At 57.9% G+C, this 19,179-nt stretch overlaps 1 protein-coding gene across 1 annotated transcript; it reads left to right on the top strand.

Moving 5' to 3' along the window:
* Positions 1-781: 781 nt before the first annotated feature.
* EDN3 (endothelin 3) lies at positions 782-18,754 on the top strand. The gene is made up of 5 exons (XM_054573535.1): positions 782-833; positions 1,463-1,733; positions 16,891-17,064; positions 18,150-18,230; positions 18,688-18,754. Exons 1-5 carry the CDS (start codon positions 782-784, stop codon positions 18,752-18,754), a joined length of 645 nt encoding a protein of 214 aa, XP_054429510.1.
* Positions 18,755-19,179: the final 425 nt, after the last annotated feature.

Genomic DNA, 19,179 nt, shown 5'->3' with positions numbered 1-19,179 from the left:
GCTCTGGGGCCGGGCCCACGCCCACCTGTTCTGAGCTCCAGGGAGAGGCAGGGAGACAAGCCAGTGCCCTGAGTCAGGAGAGTAAAGTACAGGCCCGGTGCAAGGAAGGGTAAGGTGTCATTAGGTGAACAGTGAGAAGTGTACCTTTCCCTGAGAGATGAAAGACAGCAGCCTGTCTGCGCAGCCTTTTATCTTCCCTATTGCTCTGCGGGTTGGGGCTCCATGTCCCGGGAGGCAAAGCAGCGGGCGGGGTGTGAGCGCGAGCGCGCGCGAGCGCCTGTGTGCGAGTGTGTATGTGTGAGAGTGTGTGTGTTCGCGTGGCCTCGCGGCAGCTGTCCCGGCCCCCACCCCACCGCACACGGCCTGGCGCGCCGCCCCCGCCCCTCGCTGTGCTGGGTGCGCTGCGGGCCGCGGCGCTCCGGGCAGCTCCCCCCTGCGCCCAGGAGGCGACCCCCGGTGCGCCCAGGGTTCAAAGGCCCCGCGCGGCTGCTCCAGCCCCTCCGGGGGGCGGGGAGGCGAGGGGGTGGTGCGGGAGCCAGAAAAGCCTGAGCCCACAGCCGGCCAGCCCTGCGCAGGGATGGGCAGCGCGCTCTGAAGTTTGTGACCGCCGCAGCCAACTCCTGGCGGGAGCCGCGAGCGAGCGAGCGAGCGAGCGAGCGAGCGGCCGGCCTCGAACCCCCACAGCTGGAGGGGGAGGCCCGCTGTGCCCAGCCCGAGACCCCTTCCGGGGCCACAGGAGTCTGTCCTCCAGGCCCGGTGCTCCCGCGCCTGATCGGGGTTCATGGAGCTGGGGCCGTGGCTCCTTTTCGGACTCACAGTGACCTCCGCCGCAGGTAAGCGGGCGGGGCGGGGCGCCTCTTCTGGCGCGAGCGCACACAAAAGGGCCCGGGGGTGGGGGTGGGGGCGCGGGGAAGGATGCACTGCGGGAGCAGCCTCTTGCCTGGACTCACCATCCCTGGAGGCGCCTGGGGGAGGGCTGGGAGCAAAAGCGGGGTGAGGGGGCTACCCCAGGGGCTCAGGAGGGCGCACGCAGCCTGTGCGCAGACAGGAGACCTGTGACCTGGGCCGACTTCGTCAGTTTTTCGTGAAGTTGAAAACTTCAAAAAGTTTGCAGACCCTTCAGAAACTGTGCAAAAATGATTGCAAAGTTTTGAAAAAATGTGCAAAATGCTTGCAAGTTTCCACCGGGTGCAGAGAGCCTGCAGACTTTGCAGAAAGTGAAAATAGCTTGCAAGCTTTTCCACCCATCACGCGCATAGCTTGCGAACTTTTCAAAAACTGGGCGCAGAGCTTTGCAAACTTTTCAGGACGTTTGGCATAGCTTGGAGACTTTCTAGAGAGTGCAACTAGCTTGCACACTTTGCAGAAAGCTCGGTGGTCTCCCTCTGCCAGGGCTGGCGGTGGCGGGCGTGGGGGCGTGCCCGCTCAGGAGCTCAGGAGCCCCTCCATCTGCCTCCTGCAGGATTGGCGCCTGCTGGCAGGAGCAGCGTCCCCCAGTCCCCCGCTGTGTCCCGCCCGGACGGGGACATCGAGGAGACCGTGGTCACGACTGCAGGGCAGGGTCTAAGTCGCGGGGGCCCTGGGCAGGAGCAGGGACCAGATCGGTCTGGGGACCAGGCGGCCAAGGGGGGCCCTGTGCGTCCCCGAGCCAGGCGCTGCACGTGTTTCACCTACAAGGACAAGGAGTGTGTCTACTATTGCCACCTGGACATCATCTGGATCAACACCCCTGAGTGAGTGAGCCCTGGGCGTGGGGATGAGCCCCGGGGGGCGGGGGCTCCTGTGCCAGGGCCCCTTTTCACACCCCAGCGGGGCCTGCCCTCCTCCGGGCAGCTTGGCCCCGGCCGGCCCTGGCCCTGCCCTCAGCTCTCGCTGGCCCTCCTGCCAGCCCAGGCCCCACCGGGGGGTCAGGGTGCGGCCCCCTTCCCCTTGGAGGGCCAGGCCCCTGAGAAACCCAATCCCCGAGTTTCTGATCCCGTGGGAGGGGGAGCCCTCCCTCCCAGTGAAATGAGCCAGCAGAGAGATTAGATACCTGAGAAGTCCCTGGGAGAAGGAGGAAGCCCCGAAAGTTCTATCCTGCCCCCGGGCGAAGGGGGCCAGCCCCCCTTCCGACCCATCCAGGCTCCAAGGGGTTTCAAATTCCTTGACAGCAGCCTGCTCACCAGGGAGCAGGGAGCGGGGAGCAGGGAGCAGGGAGCAGGGGCGGGCTCGGCCGGGCCTGGTGGGGCCTACCCATCAGGGTGAGATTCCACGGGCGCCAGGGGTCGGGGTGGAGGGCCGCCGGTGGTCCCCCGCTGTCACAGACAGCCTGCCCTTCCCCGCTGCAGCGCCTGAGGGCCCTTCGGGGCTGAGACGGCTCTCCCTGAGCCGTGTGGGTCTGCCTCGCTGTGAGGTCCGCCTCTCCCGGGGCCGCCGCCCCCCGGCTCCCCCAGGACCCCCTTCTGCAGAAGCATCGTCCCGTGGCAAAGAGGGCTTGACCTTGCCCAGGTCCCCAGCCTCTGGGCCATGTCCTCCCGATCTCTAAAATCTGGAGCTCAGGCCCCGTGTCTCCCCGTGCTGTACCCTGGTGTTTGGGGCCGCCTTGGGACACCTAGCTCCCTGCTAGGGACTCTTCTCCAGGAGCTGGTGTGAACGGGGACACTGGGCCTGGAAAGGCGACTTTGTCACTGTTTTGAGAGCCACCTTGATTCGTGTTCTTCATGGTGCCCCAACCACCCCCCGCCAGCCAAGCACGCTGGACACCTGAGAGGCTCACTTCCCGCCTCGTTCCGTGGACACTGGGAGAGGGGCGAGCAGAGCAGGGTACACGCGGTGTCAGCATCTCCCAGACCTGGTGGCAAGACCTCCAGCGACACCTGGGGGCGTCTGAAAAGCCACCCATTCAGAATGGCAGGCGGGGCAGCCTCCCGAGCAACGCGGACACAGGGTCCCGGCCAGCCCTGGAGAGCCTGCGCTCGGTGCGGTGCTCTGCTGTGCTGTCTTGAGACCCTCGGTACCCTCTGAACCGCAGGGCCCACCCTTGCGTTCTGGGCCCCACAAGTTTCGCAGCCGATCGGATGCAGAATTGGCCTGCCGGGCTGTGCCTGGTTAGGCTGAGACACACACTCAGGCCACAGGAGGGTGGCGGCCTGCCCTGTTGTCTGCTCTCGTGGGGACATCCAGGGGTACGTGGTTGGGACAGGCTCCTAGACAAGGCTGCCATCGGTCGTCCCCTGTCCTCGGATGACGATCAGGGTCACCTTTTCTTATGGCCCCCGTCGCCCCGACACCTGTCGCGATTCTTATCCTCCGGCCTTGGGGTCTGGCTAAAGCAGCTTTGCGGAACCTGGCACTCAGGGTGGTCAGCGGCAGGACTGAGTCTGGCCTTGGCACGAATCCCAAGCGGTGGATCCATCTGGCAGGAGAAAGGAGGAAGCCGACTGAGGGGAGGGGGCCCTGGAGCCAAGGCGAGCGGGAGGGGAGGGGGCCACCTCGGCCCTCTGCCCGTCCCCGAGTCCCCACACTGGGGGCCCAGCGGGGGGCGGTGACCAACTGCTGCAAACGCACCCGAGAGGCTAGGCAGGGCCGCCGCGATCTGTCTGGGGGCCGTGGTCTCATCGGCTGGAGCTGCCCTGCACAGCCCGCGATGGAGCGTGCCTCTTGGCCTTTCCCAGGTGAGCCGGCTTGCCGACTTGCCCTCACAGCATGATTTACACCGTCCTCTCTTCCCGGACCCTGGCTCGTTTTAAACACTAGGAAAGGGGATTAAATATGGTGTTTGGGAGTCCCACGAGCTCGTCAGCAAACAAATGTGACGATAGCCAGACTTGAGCGTTTTGAAGTTAGACAAGCAAAATAATTTTTATAAGGAAGGTTTTTCCGGATGGTCTTTCTCTTTCTTCCTGTCTTTCCTCCTCCCCTTCCTCCCTCCCTCCTTTCTTTTTTCTTTGCTTTCTTCCTTCCTAAAGCTCTCCGTTGATATACAGACCGGTTTATTTATCTTAGAAACATCTCAGACAAGATTGCAACGTGAGAAAACGGGCTGTGGGGACAGGAGCGGGGGCCTTTAGAGAAATGAAAGAGGCTGAAAAATTACTCAGTTGCGCTACAGGAGCAGCAGCGGGCGTAGCCAGGTCGCCCCGGCCCTGTCGGCCGGCCGCCACCGTCACAGCCCCCAGTCTTGAGTGTTTCTCTCTCCTGTTGCCCTCTCTCCTTCATCAGACCCTCCTGGTCTCCTGAAATTCTCCAGGGTGCGATTTGCTCCCTGTCCCTGCTGCTGGCTGCTCTGAGAGCTCAGCAGGCCTTCATCCTCATGCCTAAGTCAAGAATCTTGAACTTGGGCTGCTGTTCCGCTGCTGGCGTCTTTCCTCCCGCTGCCCACTCAGTCACCCGGAGATGGTATCAACCACCTGCTTTGTTTTGGAAGGACATTTGCAAGGGCGCAGGCTTTCTGTGAGTGTGGTCCTTTATGCTACAGCTGAGGCGCTCAAAGCCGCAGGAGGGACGTTGGGGTGCCTGCTGAGCTCTGTTCTGCGTCTCGTGTGCAGAGTTACGGTCCGGTTCTGGCACGAGAGATCAGTTACTCCCCTGAGGGTCTTCCGGTGAAAGAGCAGAGGTCCTCTGGGTCTCCCATGTTTTCCCACATGCCCAGTTCTTCTGGGCCTGAGCTTGGTCAGCCCTTCCTGCCAGCACGCAACGCACGGCACGCGGCATGCAGTGGGGCTCGGGCCAACTGCCGTGTGGCTTTGCTGTCACTGAGGGTCTAGCATGAGGTTCTCCCACTAATGAGCTTCTTGTTCTGGGGGACATGGGCGCTCTATACAGGCCCACCCGTCCCTGCAGCCAGGGGTGGGAGCACGGATTTTTCCAGAGACGTTGCCCGTGCCTTCCCTCATATCCTCCAGAGGTCCGTGGCCCCCGAGGAGGAACCCAGTGTGTGTGCTGGGCACCTGCCCTTCTCGTCCCTGTGTGGGTAGCTGAGATCACAGCTCCCCTGGGGATGGTAGGATTTTCGTGACTTTTCTTGGCTGCTCCACAAAGCCCCACCCCTCAGCCTTCCCCCAGACAGCCACCATTGCCAACGGAAACAGACACTAAGCCCCACATCAGAGACAAACCCTTTCGACCTCACGGCCGTGGACCATTGCCAAGGACACAGGGAGAGACAGTGGAAAAGCAGCTCATGTGCTTCTGATCTTATGCACGTGGGGCTATTCTCTGCAAGTCTCATAAAACAGAACTGTCTGACAACGTAGTGGAAGATTGTATTAGGCCCCCAGAGAGACAGAGCCAATAGGACCCGTGTGTGTGTGTATACATGTCTACATAAATACACAGAGAGGAGCTGATGTTGCAGGTTTGAGCCCACAGGCATTCTCGGGGCAGAATTCCTTTCTTTCAGAGTGTCTCCATCTTTTCTGTTAAGGCCTTCAACTGATTAGACAAGGCCCACCACACTATGGAGGGCAATCTGCTTTACTCAAAGTCTACTGATTTAAACATTAATGACATCTAAAACATACCTTCCCAGGTACATCTAGACTATTGTTTGATGAAATATCTGGGTACCATGACCCAGCCAAGTGGACACACAAAATTAACCACATAGGGCTATCAGCTCTAACCGCATACCCCGCAGCGGGCCAACCCCTCTGTCCCTGCCACCGTACACCTGGCTGCAGAGGGGAGCCAGCCCAACAGGTGGCTGGTGGGGCTGCAGGACACCCAGCAAGGGGCCCTGCTGCGTTCCCCCCGACTGTGTCCCCGAGGACTGCGGGAGCCTGCCCCAGGTTAACACTCCAAGGACATGTGAAGGAGCCATCGTGGTGCTGTGCCAGTGACTGTGTGTTTCAAAGCTCCGAGCCACGTGGCTGACAAGTAGGAATGTATTTATGAAAACAGCCGTGCGGGGTGTGTGCGGCGTGTTTGGGGTGCCTGGGCTGGACGCCCCAGGATCCACAGCCCTGCTCATGGGAAGCCTCCAGACCCAGGATCTCTGATGTGCCATGTGGCCTGAGGCCGGTGCCACCCGCTCTCTGCGCCCCACGCAAGGTGCCGGCGTCGGTCCGACTCCAGGCTGGTGACCAAGGTGGCGACCCCAGCGGCTCCGAAGCGTGTCATGCTGCCTCGGACCTGCGGGAACGTTATTTGTTTGGGGGTCTTTGCCTGCCCAAAGAAGCAGAGTAAAAATAATGATCGTAATAACGAATGAAACATTTAAACTTGTATTTTAACGTGCTCTTCCAAAAAAAGGCAACGCTTCAACAGATTCACCTTTGGCCGCCCGTGTTGTTTAAGAAAAGCGTCGCCCGCGTGTTTCCAGAAAGGGACTTTGCCAGTGGTAGGGCGTCCCGATGGGCTGGATGGATCCAGGACCGCAGCCTCCCGCCGACGTGGGGCCCCCCGTCCACCCGCTGAGTGATTTCAGCGACCCCAGTCACAGTCCCCCGACCCGTGAAGCGGGGCGGGGCGTGTTGTGGATGGAGATGCAGATATTGAGGGAGAAGGAGGGTGTTTCTGGCCATTGCGAGCGTCGTGGCGGTACCGGCGGTGACGGGGCAGCATTGCCGTGGGCCGTGATGCCTGTGGGTAAAGGTGTGTGGGGGCGACACGAGGGTGCCCCTGGGGCGCGCTCAGACTCGTGCTCAGGCGGCGGCTGGAACCTCGCAAGGACCCAGCCCCGCGCACACAGGACCCTAAGGGCAGCCGTGTGCCGGGGCGGGGCTCCTGCCTGCCGTGTCCTGATCCGGGGCCGCGAGATGCCGGGGAGTAGAGTTCCCCTCGAGGACTGCGGGGTCGGCCTCCTCGGACCACCCGCCGCGGTCCTGCCCGGCGGCCGGGAGGGCGGGGAGCGAGGCCTGCGAGCCTCGGGCCTGCCCCGGGGTTACAGACGCTGGGAACGGCGTGCCGGCGGCCGCCGCCGATAAGCAGCCAGATAAGCCTGCTGGCGGCCAAAGGTTGTCCCAGGCTTGCCCCGGGGTGGGTCCCACCGGTGGGTCCCACCCTGCCACCCCTCCTTCCGCGTTTTCTAATTGTTTCCTGCTCGCCTGGGGACACATGGGAATGTTTGGGGCAGGGGGCCTGGGGTTCCCTGAAGCCACCGGCCTGGGTTCCCTCTGCTAACGGGGAGGTGGGGGGAGAGGGGTGGTGAACAGGGACTGCGGTCCAGCATTTCAAGATAATTTGAGTTATCAGTTCAGAACTTCTCTGTTAAAAGGCTCCTGATGAAATCTTGTTAAGGGGTCTGTCTGCAGTTTTACGGTCCTGGCCGGCTAGGCCAGCGGAGGAAACAGAACCCGGGCGCTCTGAGACCTCATGGGCCCCGGGGCCCTTCATGGGCCATGTGACCCAGCGCCGCCCGGGCCTGAAGTGTGGGTCCCCAGGGAGCGGCCTCAGGAAACTCTGTGAACATCTGTTTATGAAAAGTCATAAATAAACAAACAAATAAATAAACAAAGGCGCGTAGGAGAAGAGGATGCGGGCCCGACTAACTGCGACCTTGAACTCAAGGCCTGACGGCTGGTGGTTTTATTTTATGAGTTTTTTCCTTCCTATTCCTCCATTTCTAGCTCCTCCTTGGAAATCTGGTGCATGTGTAGGTCCTTATTTTGAGTTCCAGTAGCATATCTCTTAGAGCATTTCATGGCAAGACATGTTTTTTAAAGTTGAGGGCCTTAGGGCTAAATTGCAGAGTGCGTGGCAGGGGTCTGCTGACACAAAGTGACTTTCTGTTGGGGTCGCTCAGCCCAAAAGCCCCCCTTTCTGCCCAGAGGGGCCTGAGTAGGCGAGGGAATGTCCAGGTGCAAAGCCGGGCTTCGCCGAAAAGCAGCTGGTCGGACGCAACAAGAAAAAGAGCGACTCGAGCCTGTGGGCTGATGAATTTGAAGCCAGAAAACGGGGTACCCTGAGGCCGTGACTCTGCGTGACCCCGGAGGGGCAATTTGGGTTTCTGCCAGATGAAAGGGACAGTGCATCTCGGAACCTGGCCTCAAACCCGAGGACGGACAGCAGGCTCTGACGCCTCCAGTGAGGTGTATTCCTGCAGGACTTTAAAGCCAAGGGCGCAGGGAGGCAAACAGGGCTTTCCGTAGGCGGCCCCACGCCGTGCTGGACTCCGCGGGGCTTCGTCTCCGTCCTGGGCAGGTGCGCAGCCCCTCAGTAGCATCTCGGTGCCTCCGATGGCGCCTGGAGACGGGCCATCCTGCCCCCAGGGAGCCCCGGAACCACCGCTCAGCTCTCGAGCACAGGGGCTGCTTCCTAGGCGGGAATGGCCTGCTGTTGTCCTCTATCGTGTTTCCGGGGGAAACGGAGAACTCCTTGAAATGGGACGCACACGTGTGCCCACACATGCACGCGCACGCGCGCACACTTTCCCACTCTTTGGAATAGGAACCAAGTTTACTTAGGAACTAAATCCAGATGGGGGCCACAACGTGGACGAATGGCTTGTCCGGACACACTTTGGGGTGCTCCTGCTCATCTATGAAGTCCCCCAGGAACGGACAAGCCCGACGGGGCACCCAGTTGACTTTCTCATTGGCCTCTACTCGGGGTCTTAGGAGCCAACTGCTCTTGAGAATCTGTCTATGTCTCCACAGCCGGGAGGCACTGGCCCTCTCGGCTTTTAAGGCCTCAGGGCCGCTGTAGCAGAAGGTCTTGCTGAGCAGTAACTCTAGACCAGGGCGGCCAGGGGGCCCCGTGCCCTGGCCTGGTAATTTGAAAAGCAGAAACAGATTCATTTCGTGAGAAAGGCGTGGGGGCCGATGCAGTCAGGGCGCCGCGGTTCTTCCCCAGCGATGGCTCGCGTGGCCCACGGTGGCCAGCTTCGCCCACGACGTGGGAGCGTAAAGAGCTTTGCCAAAGGTCAGAAGCGAGGCGGTGAGAAGGCAGCGGTGGACGTGTCTGTTCTGGGTTTCTGCGACTGCTTGCCCCAGGTGTCCGGCAGGGTCCGGGACGGGGAGAGGGGAGAGACACACCCGCCCTTAGGAGCGGGCTTGAAGGGGATGCCAAAATGTCGGCGGCAAAGATAAATAAAAGTTACTGCGTTGTTTAAAAAAAAAGAAATCGGGACAAAAATTTCATAATCAACAAAATAGCAACATTTCAAAGGCAGGATCAGACCTGTGCTTGCCGGACTTCCTTACTCAGCTCCCCTCAAGCTTCCCTAGGTTCTTCCCTGGGGACAAAGCCCGTATCTGTAGAGGGACTCAGGCCTTCTTGGTTAGAGGTTAGTGATCAATGGATCACCTACCAGTCAATCACATGACATGAGGCCACAAACAATTTGACTAGAGGAAAGACGGCGTCTGAATTTTGGTTGCTGTGGGAGTGCTCAACAGGACCTTCTACCCTTCCAGCAAAATCTCCTGGAAATTAGCAAGGGTGTCTTCTCTTGCTTCCTGTGGATTATTTAAAGGGATGCAGGCTGGATTCTGCATTTGTAAAACAATCCCTCTACGAATATCACCCCCGCCCCTCATCTTAAAAACAATACCTGCTCCTTCTTTTACCCCTCCGGTTTCCACGCCTGGGAACTATTTTGGGCCCCATCTGTCTGCGGCTTTGCATCAAGTTGTAATGAGGCCGTGCCAGACAGACAGCCGACCTGGAATTCGTCAGGGTCATGGGGGGTGGGGAAGAGAAACTCTAGCCTGACTCAGGGGGACGCATTTGGGTAGCAGCAGCGGGAGGGGGACCAGCTAATGTGGGGGTTCCATAGACGGCGTCATTCCACACATACGTGAGGATTTTTACATGAGCTCTGATTTTTATGAGCTGTAACTTCAAAATCCCACACCACGCAACAAACGGGCGGAATCTTCTGTGGCTCTCGTCTCCTCTGGCCTCTCTGCTTCTGCTAAATGCCGCTCGGTACATGCCCTCCGTGTCGGGGAGGGCTGTGTGTCCCAGGGAGCTGAAGGGATGGATTGGGCCGTGGCTTTGGGGTTATTTTTCAGCTCAGTTATATGGTAACAGGACATGGACTCTTTCTACAAACAGTTGTGGGGATCCTGGGAATCTTTCACCTTGAGGGGGACAGATGCACCACGTTTCAGTTGTGGCCTGGTTGCCGGAGAGAAGGGCTAGGGCCGGGGCGTCCAAGCCGCGGCCACGGGCCACGCGCAGCCCAGGATGGCTGTGAATGTGGCCCCACACAAAATTGTATATTTACTTAAAACTTTTTCCGCTCATCAGTTTTCGTCAGTGTTGGTGTATTTAATGTGTGGCCCAAGACAACTCTTCTTCCCATGTGGCCCAGAGACGCCAAACGGTTGGACACCCCGGGCAGGTCCTCTCCAGCAACCGTGCTGCCCGGGAGACGCGTGGGTGCCACTGCGGGCGTTTGAGGCTCTGCTGTTGGATGGACCTTTCCGGGGCCCGGCCCTTTCATTTCTCGAGCCCAGAGGGAAGACGCTGGCCCTGGACTCCCAGGGAGCGCAGCTGTCTTGTACTTGGCCCAGGAACCCGGCTCTGCCAGCCTGGCACAGCCCCTGGCTTTGCCGCGGACGCCTCCCTCACCCGCGCTGCCGGGCTTCTCCGTCCTGGTGCGGGGGTGGCCCCTAGGAGCCCTTCGCAGGGCAGAGTTCTACCACTGCACGAAGTCTAGAGGCCACATCCACTCCGGGAAAACCCCCGGAGATGGGCCAGGCGAGGACAAAAGTGGCAGGGCTGCCGGACATTCGTCAAGAATCCCATGCACTTGGGGAAGCAGGCGAGGCCTAGGAGTCAGGCTAATGCAGACTGGCTTCCTTCCTTCCTTCCCTCCTTGCTTTTCTCCTCCCTTCCTTCCTTCCCTCCTTCCTTCTTTCCTTCCTTCCTTCTCTCCTTCCTCCCTCCCTCCATTCCCTCCCTCCTCCCTTCCTCCCTCCCTTCCTCCCCCTCCTTCCCTCCCTTCCCCTCCTTCCTTCCACAGAGACCTGTGATTGAGACAGTGAAGTAGTACAGAGCGCCCACTCTGAGCCAGGCGCTGCATCGGCTGCCCTGGGTGCAGAGGTGAACAAGGCAGAAATGGTCAGTGATTCTGGGCGGACAAAGTTCAGCTGTGTCCACCCCGGGGACCAGAAGGAAGCTACCCTGCAGTGCAGATGAAGAACCGGTCCCTGTTCTTGGGTCTGATTGGTGCAGGCCAGTGCTCAACTCTCTGTGAACGTGGATATGATTCTGGTCAAATTCCCAAAGAGTGAAGTCCAGGATAAACCCCAAAGTGGGTTCTTTTGGCGGGGGGAAGGGAGAGAGCGTCCTTAAAAGAGTTAACCGCTAACCCACAGCACATCGCTCACTCTTTTGATTTCCAGGGCTGTGGGAGGGCTTTCAACATGGGTGGGGGTTGGATGAGCACTCTGCCTAGGGGTCTTCCGACTTAAAGATGCTAGAACTTTCTGCAGGGGAAGTAAAGCGCCAGATCTCCAGATCATACTATGTTGTTTGTGAGCAGAAAGTTTGGGTAATGTTCTTTAGACCCAGAAAGTGAGTGTGTGTTTTCCGCTTGTCTAGCGAGGTGGCTGAGCAGCTGTATTTCCCAGCCTGTTTTCTTTCCTGGGGACTGGAAAGGTACCCCGTGGCTGTCTGGCATGAGGCCTGGCTCCCCGCAGACTTTCGCGGCCTTTGATGAGTGAACGAAGAATGAGTTCGCTGGTGGAGGAGACTTCTGAGCGGTCGCCTGAGGGTCAGGGGTTCGGCGCTCGCAACCTGGAGCAACATGCTTCCTTCCACCTGCGTAGAGGGCGGCGCGATCCAAACCACACATGTCACGGTGGGCACCCTGCGAGGAAAGGACTCCCGCCGGCCGAGCTGGCCGCGTTCCGTCCTTCTTTCGAGCGTACTCTTTCTTGTGTGTTGTCGCAATGCAGGAATCCTCTCCTTGTCCCCGGCAGCTGGGGAGACGCTGGGTTTTTCTATGAAACCCAGGAGATGCTGGTTGCACCCGTCTCAAGAATGTGAGGGCCGGGTTGGCTAGAGCTCCCCGGTCGCAGGCAGCAGAAACCCAGCCCAGCCAGCACAGCGTAAAAGGGGCTATTGGAAAGACACAGGGCCACCCACCGACCGGGGGAGGAGCAGCTCCAGGCCCAGAACGGAGAGGTACCAGGACAGGACTGGGGACGCAGGGGCACCATCCGGCAGAGAGGCAGGAGGGCCCCCCGGCCAACGGCAGCTCCGAGCACTTTCTGACCTTCAGTGACTCTCTGCCCGCTTGTCCGGGGAGAGACAGGGTCCGATTGCCCAGCTTGGGTCACCGGATGAGTCCTTAGGCAGGGGAAGGCTAGGCACGTTGATTGACAGTCTCACCAAGACCTCACACGAGGATGGAGGGGTAATTCCGGACAATGGCAAAGAACAGAGGTTGGATTTCCAGAGACAAAAACAACCAAAGTTGTCCCCGGGCTTGTTTCCTTGCCTTTGTGCATAGCTGGGCCCCCTAGACGTTGGCGGAAGTGAATGGATGCTTTTGTGGGCTGCTGAATTCAGTCTCTTCCGATAGTGGCTCCATCTTGCCTTACTTTAGAACGAAACTCTTAGCTAGCTGCTTTTTCTGGTTAAGGTTACAAAGATAGCCAATGAAGGCGATTCACACGACCCTGCCCAAGAAGGTATTGCTAAGCTCAAGAGGAGGTAAGCAGTGGCTGCCAAGGAAGGAAGTTCACAGAGTCTGAAATTGAGCCCTGGTTAGAAATGCGCCGGGGTCTGGAGGTCATTACCCTGGGGAACGTCGGGAGGGGGTGTCCGATCCCTGCCGGGCCTGGTAGCTGGGCCGCCTCCTGCCTGTCTGCTGCGGGGGCCCCAGGGCTGCTCAGCAGAGTCCTGCCTTCTGTCCAAAGGAAGGGCTGCCTTTGCATCCCCATTTCAGGAGGAAAAATGACCGACAGAGGGAGATGGCCAACTTGACATTCTAATGTGAAAATGTTCTATCGGTTGGGGAGACTCTCAATCAGAACTTGGGCTTTCAAAAATGGAAAGCAACTCTATTTCTGAAAATAGAACCAAGAGCTAATTTTGTCACTGTGTCACAGGATTTGTCTGGCTTCATCATATAGGACAAGCCATTAGACCAGGTATTGTAAACTTAGGTGTCCCTGAAGGGGAAGACAGGCAACAACAGGGAGCAAAGAAGGACAAGTGTCAAGCTACTAGGAGTGGTGGGGCCTGGGGCAAAATGGAGTGGTCATGAGCAATGATTTTGTGAGCGCCGGACGGTCAGCAAGTGCTGGGGTGCTGGGTTGGTGTTCGCATGACTTCAGGTTCTCCACGGGAAGCTGGAAGTCAGAGTGTTTAGGTGGAATTTTCAGATTAGAAAGCCCATCTTCTGATTGATTGAAGCCCATAAAACGCCAGTTGGCTGACCTCCCAACTGAATTCAAACTGTGTGTGTCCAAGGCCACTTGTCTGCCTTGTTCAAGGATATGTTCACCCAGAGTCTAGTCCAGGGCTCACTCATCAGGTATTTGTTGAATGCTATTCAATGGGCGTGTGTGTGTGAAATTGTTTTTTTGAGGAAATGAGTTTGCTGAACTTTCCTGAGATTTTACAATTTGACCAGCAAAGCTCCTTTTGCTACCTTTGTGAATATCTGTGCCTCTCCTTTCAAAAATTTAGGTGTAGAAGCAAGTCTCCTAATTAGGAAGATGGAGATCATTAATTCATTTATGAAAAGGCAACACTGAATTTAAAATCAGGATCTTAAAAAAAAAGAAGAAGAAGAAGAAGTCAGCTTTCCTTTTTTAAAAACTTCTTATAGAGAGAAATAACATTCTTCCAGTATAATGCTGCAGATGAAGAATGAATATGGGAGATTCAGAAGGTTAATGTTTAATAACGTTTATATGTGACATTTGAGGAAAAGTGGCAAAAAAGGAACACAGTGATAAATAAGGCCCTGACATCACTGTCACCAAGCAAATAATGAATGTTCTGATGATGTACGTTGAGGGGCAATTTATCAAACAAAGACACAACACTAGACATTGTAGCTGTAGGAATGCTAGAGGGGTGTTTTCTTTTGTCTAAGAGCATCTGGATTGATATCATCTGTTTGTCTTTTATATAGAGCTCTGAGTTAAAAATGAAACATTAACAGATTGAAAAGCTGCCTATCTTGATTAGGAATTGCATTCCCCAAACCCTATAGGCTAAAACGATTGGGCAGAGAGTATGCCAGGCAAAGGTTCTTGGCTGATTTCACTGAATTTTCATGGTTCTACCATTAGGTCTTTCCAATTCACCAATCAAAAAGCATCACTTGTCAAAGGGCACCCAGACTAGTGAAATACAAGTGCTTATTAGACCACACTGAATGATGGACCAGCCAAAAGGAAGCATGGCAAAGAATGGCATTTCCGTGCCAAATGGCACTCCAGTTCCTTATTACCTTCACCTCTCTTTATTGCTTAGTCACGTATCCCAAACGAAGGCCTGGTAGAAGAGATTTTCCTGCCTGATACAACTGACTTGAATTCCCAGGCCAAAGGAGCAACAACAGTAGCTAACATTACATTACTGCTGACTCCTGGTAAGGATTTTCCAGGCAGTGCGGCGTCTCACCCAGTCCGTCTGACAACGCTTCCCTCGGTCAGGAAACTGTTGAGAGGGTGGAGTCGCCATTATGTAAGTGTTTTACAACATAATGATGGAATTACCAGATAACCCTTCTCTGCAGTCTGTGTACCTTGCACATTTCTGGGTGTATTGACTTGTTTCCTTTACCTGCTTTCATACCCTAGTAGAGTGTGTGTGTGTGTGTGTGTGTGTGTGTGTGTGTATTTATACACACACACACACACATACATATACATATACATATATATATATACACACACACACACACACACATATATATATGTGTCTGTATAGTGAATGCTTGGCTAATGTTGGAATTCTTCGTGATGGAATTTTGTGGTTATTGAACTCTTTAGGCTGAAAGGAATCCAGAGTCGTTGGACTAGATTATCTCACAATTAACTACCGGCTGCTCAGTCAGAGGCGCCCATTTGTCCAACCCTGTGCTGAGTTCACGGCAAGGACAAAGAGGAGCTGGTGGCCCACCCCTAGAGCCAGTTGAGGAAGCCCCCCGCCCTGGGCCCTATGGCCAGAGGGCTACCCTGCCCCTTCTTCGGCCATATCTGCAACCCCACTGCAAGGAGTCTCTGGGATGAAAAGCCATGTGCTGTCCCCTCTAGACCATGTTCTGCATTCAGGATCCTGAAATCTGCTACCCAAGTATCCCCAGGCCCACTTCTGGCGTCTGACACCCAGGGACAGAGCAGGGGTCAAGGTACATGGCCCGAGGCCTACGGGGCAGCCCAGGACGAGGGGTGGCTGGAGCTTGAGGGTGAGTCCACATGGGAGTGGGTGAGCCCCGCCCGACATTATGTGGGATGGAGCCGGATGAAAGAGAGGGCGCCGAATCCCTTTGGGCTGCCATGTTTCAGCACGGAACTCGAGGACCCTCAGCATTCTAGGTTCAAGACCGAGCTTCCAAGGTGTTTTGACACCTACAAGGATACAAGGATAGAGCTTTCTCACTGAAAAGCTTGTCAGGTGGCTCCACAGCCTGTCGCTTTCTGCCCATGGGAGGCAGGAGGCACCATGGGAACTAGAACTTCCGTTAGGGAAGGCCCAGGTCGGCCAGTGAGCACACACATCAAAGCGTGCGGGCAGGGTTCCCTGCCTCCGCCCTGTGAGAAAGGAAGGGGCCCTGCGCCTCTGTAAACTTTCTTGAAAAATCAGTCTCATCTGCATGTTAGATCTTTGCACAGGCTGCTTGCAAAACGCTTAGCACGTCTCCATTCACAAACACCACGTGGCTTTGCTTCCTTACTTCAAACACTTCTGATTTTCAGTTTTCACGGAGGGTGAGCGGCCCCACGTGCAGAGACGCGCGACCAGCTGACAGCTATTCCGGAACGGCGGGTCTCGCTGTCGATGCGAGAAGGGGAGCCTTGTCGTTCCTTGTGTGAGATCTTCACCGAGTAATGGGGCACTGGGCTTCACGTCAACACTCAGAGATTGAACGCGGCCCGAAAATATACCTTCCGTCCAACCCTGCCTCCCGACAGTGCCTGCAGTTTGCCTACCCCACCCCCATCTCCCACTCCTGAGCGAAAATGAGGTCTGTAGCCAAGGGGACATGCGGAACAGGACTGGACCCCACAGGCTTTGCCAGTCGGGGAGCCCGGACGGCTCCCCACTGGGCCTACCTCCGCCCGAGCGAATGCCACCAGCATGGTGACATAGTGATACTCTACATGGGGACATCACTGGCTCCCGCCCAGCAGAGAGGACGTTCGGTCCAGGCATCAGACTGCCCCCCTTTTTGTGTCCTCACCCCCCCAACAAAGCTCCATAGTGTGTGTTTCAAATTAAAATAAATTCAATTGGATGTTACTTTGGCAATGCAGAGAGCGTGTCAGAACCCCCTTTGAGGTGGATGATTGGCGAGATGCCCTGTGGGGCTCGGAGAAACTGAGGCGGTCGGTCAATTTGGGGACTGGCAGGAAAACCGAGACTTGTTGGAGAAGTGACTTTGGGCCATGTAGGTTGACTTATTAATAATGCACCCCCCAAAGGGTGTTCCATAGCGCGCATGAGTTAAGCATATGCTCCGCCCTGCGCCCCACAGAGCTGCCGGGCAGGCCTCTCCCGGATCCAGAGAGCAAGGGCTTGGGTGCCCTTGGGCGTAAAGATGGCCCTGAACGTTTATTGTTCCGAACGCTGCCACCCCCCTCCTCCCAGCTCCCCGGGAGCCTGGCGGCTGGCAGGCAGTCAGCTCCTCCCCGAGCCCCTGGCTCCCCGGCTCCTCTCCACCCGCGGTGCCCGGCCCCAGCGCGCTCGCCTCCTGGGGCGGCACATTGCTGCCCTCGCAGCTCCCTCCCCTGTGCCCCTCCAGCCGGGGTTCTGACACTGCTGTGTGCTTCGCAGGCGGACTGTGCCCTATGGACTGTCCAGCTACAGAGGAGGGGTGCGTGGCAGGAGGTCCGCACGGCCGTTTCCACGGAGCCCACAGCCCTCGGAGTGGACACGGCGCTGCGCCTGTGCGGCAAGCCACGACGCGGCCTGCGTGCGCTTCTGCGCTGGGACCCTGGCCATCGGCAGGTACGCACCCCCCACCCCCGTCTGGTTGAGTCCTGTCCAGGTGTCGGTTGTCCCGGGGCAGGCAAGGCTGGGGACGCCTGGCAGCGCGGTGCAGGGGGTGGCCGTGCCCTGACCCTGCTGCGCCTGCGTCCGGGGAGGCAGGGGACCCAGAGCAGAGGGGACAGGGACCTTCAGCTCTGAGAGAGTGACCCCATCCCTGCACAGCTTTGCGGAGCAGAGCCCACAGCACGGCTGTGGCCGTGTCTGGTCTCCAGACATCTCTCTTCTGGCTTGCACAGCGCCTTGCCAAAACCTCAACACGTTGCCAAACTTTAAAAGTCGAATAGTTGCCACTCTCCTCTTTCCCAAAGGCGTATCTTGAGCTTTTTCAAAACAGCCAATGGGACCATGGGGTCCCACCGACCTCACGTTCCCCCCGGCCAGTACGGGCCGGCGCAGAGTGGGGGCCACTCCCGTGTGAGGGGGGCGTGCAGGACCCACTCACCTGTGTTTCCCATCGTCCCACTTTGTGGCCCCAGAGCCCCCGAGTTTGAGACCCTGAAGTTTGCTGCGGTTGCGGGGCAGGAGCTGGTGAGTCGCTGTGGAATCAAGTGAACCCCTGGTCCTGCTTTGACTGGTTGGAGGCGGATTAAGTTGGATTTCACTTAACAGACATTGCTGTTAACGCCCATTGTCTTTGCTTTGGGCCAAGTTCACCAACCATCAGGCGGAGCCGCCCAGAAAAACCCCTTCCGAGGAAGCGGTGGCGGGATGGGGCCTGTAGGTGCCGGCCGTACGCGCACAAGAAACACGCAGGGAGGGTCGGCTTCCCGTGCCGGGGGGGCTGCAGGGGTCAGGGACCCAGATCCGCTGTCAGGAAACCGCAGAGCCCACCGCCCTGGCCCCTTCATGTCCCCTGGATGTACGAGGAGCGAGTGGCCATGCGGCCACGGTGGGTTTCCGCCTTCAGGGACGGTTCCTGAGACGCTGTCCTGGGGGTGCCCCCCTGTGCGTGCCCCCGGGGCAGAGGAAGTGGCCACTGGACCCTGCAAAACCAGCCGCGAGGGAATGCAGGGCGAGTCATTAAACCGGCTCTCTCCCTGTAGGACCGCAGGAGCCACGGAAACACCGGGCCAGGAAGGGGCGGCGCTGGTCAGCGGGGCGGACGGAGGCCTGCAAGCAAGGAGGTGATGCTGCGCTCCCGGAAGTCTCGCCTTCAGGGGGCCTGTGGGGGTGGCGTCTGGCCTGAGAGGCGGCCAGTGGGAGCCCCGCTGTGCAGGGGGTGCCCCAGAACAGGCAGCGGTGCCTTTGGGAAGTCGTCTCTGGGGACGGAGCAGGCTGTCCCGCCCCGGGTCAGCCCGCCCTGTGCCCTGGAAGCTGACCCCTGGCATCCCTGCGGCATTAGCGTGCTGATGTCCAGCCCTGCGGCTCCCTGGGCCTGGACCAGACAAGCCGGTCGCTGCTGCTCAGAGTCCCCACGGGCGGGGCCCACAGCCACATGCGGTCTTTGCTGAAACAAACAAAAAACACGCCAAAACAGAGCATTCGTTCCTTTTCAGCTGCTGTCTCTGGCCAGAGGTGAAGTAGAGTGGCCCCCCAAATTCGTTTTATTTTTTTTTTACCCGCCGGTCGTTTTCGCATGAGGCCCTCAGGGTCTCCCGCGGCCACACTGGATGCATTTGTCATTCTGTCAATCAGGACTCGTTATTAATGACCCGCCTACACGGCCGCCACGGGATGGTAATTTACCTTCCTAAGAGGAGCCTGGAGGCGGCTTGGGTTCCTACCGGGACTGATCGAGGGGAGATTAAATCATCCTCAGTAAACAGGAGCTCTCCAAATTGGTGGCGGATCGCTCCTCGTCGCCCAGAGAGGGGCCTGTCAGCATCCATAATAAAAATGGAGAGGGCGGAGGCGGGCCGGGGCGGCAGAGAGGTCCCCGGGGAGCATGAGTCAGGCCCCAGCTGGTCCCTGCTTGGCCTCTTTATTCTCGTTCCTCCTTCCCTCTTCCTCACCCCACACCCGAACTCCCCTCGGCTCAGAAGGGATGTGATTAAAACCATCCATCCGTTACATCATTTATTCATTGCCTCCTGCATTTGTTCAGCACCTGCGACATGCCGGGCCCTGTCCTTG

The sequence above is a fragment of the Pteronotus mesoamericanus genome, unplaced genomic scaffold, assembly GCF_021234165.1.
Source record: "Pteronotus mesoamericanus isolate MK-2021 breed Mesoamerican mustached bat unplaced genomic scaffold, CSHL_Meso_final contig_25, whole genome shotgun sequence".
Lineage (NCBI taxonomy): Eukaryota > Metazoa > Chordata > Mammalia > Chiroptera > Mormoopidae > Pteronotus > Pteronotus mesoamericanus.
This window is presented reverse-complemented; position numbering and strand designations above follow the sequence as displayed.

What these genes read in the sequence shown, in the direction of transcription:
- EDN3 (XM_054573535.1), top strand. Translation starts at nt 782, where the DNA reads ATGGAGCTGGGGCCGTGGCTCCTTTTCGGACTCACAGTGACCTCCGCC. An exon ending in CACAGTGACCTCCGCCGCAG is followed by an intron (nt 834 to 1,462) that starts GTAAGCGGGCGG and finishes TGCCTCCTGCAG; the next exon opens with GATTGGCGCCTGCTGGCAGG. An exon ending in GGAGGCCTGCAAGCAAGGAG is followed by an intron (nt 18,231 to 18,687) that starts GTGATGCTGCGC and finishes TTTTCGCATGAG; the next exon opens with GCCCTCAGGGTCTCCCGCGG.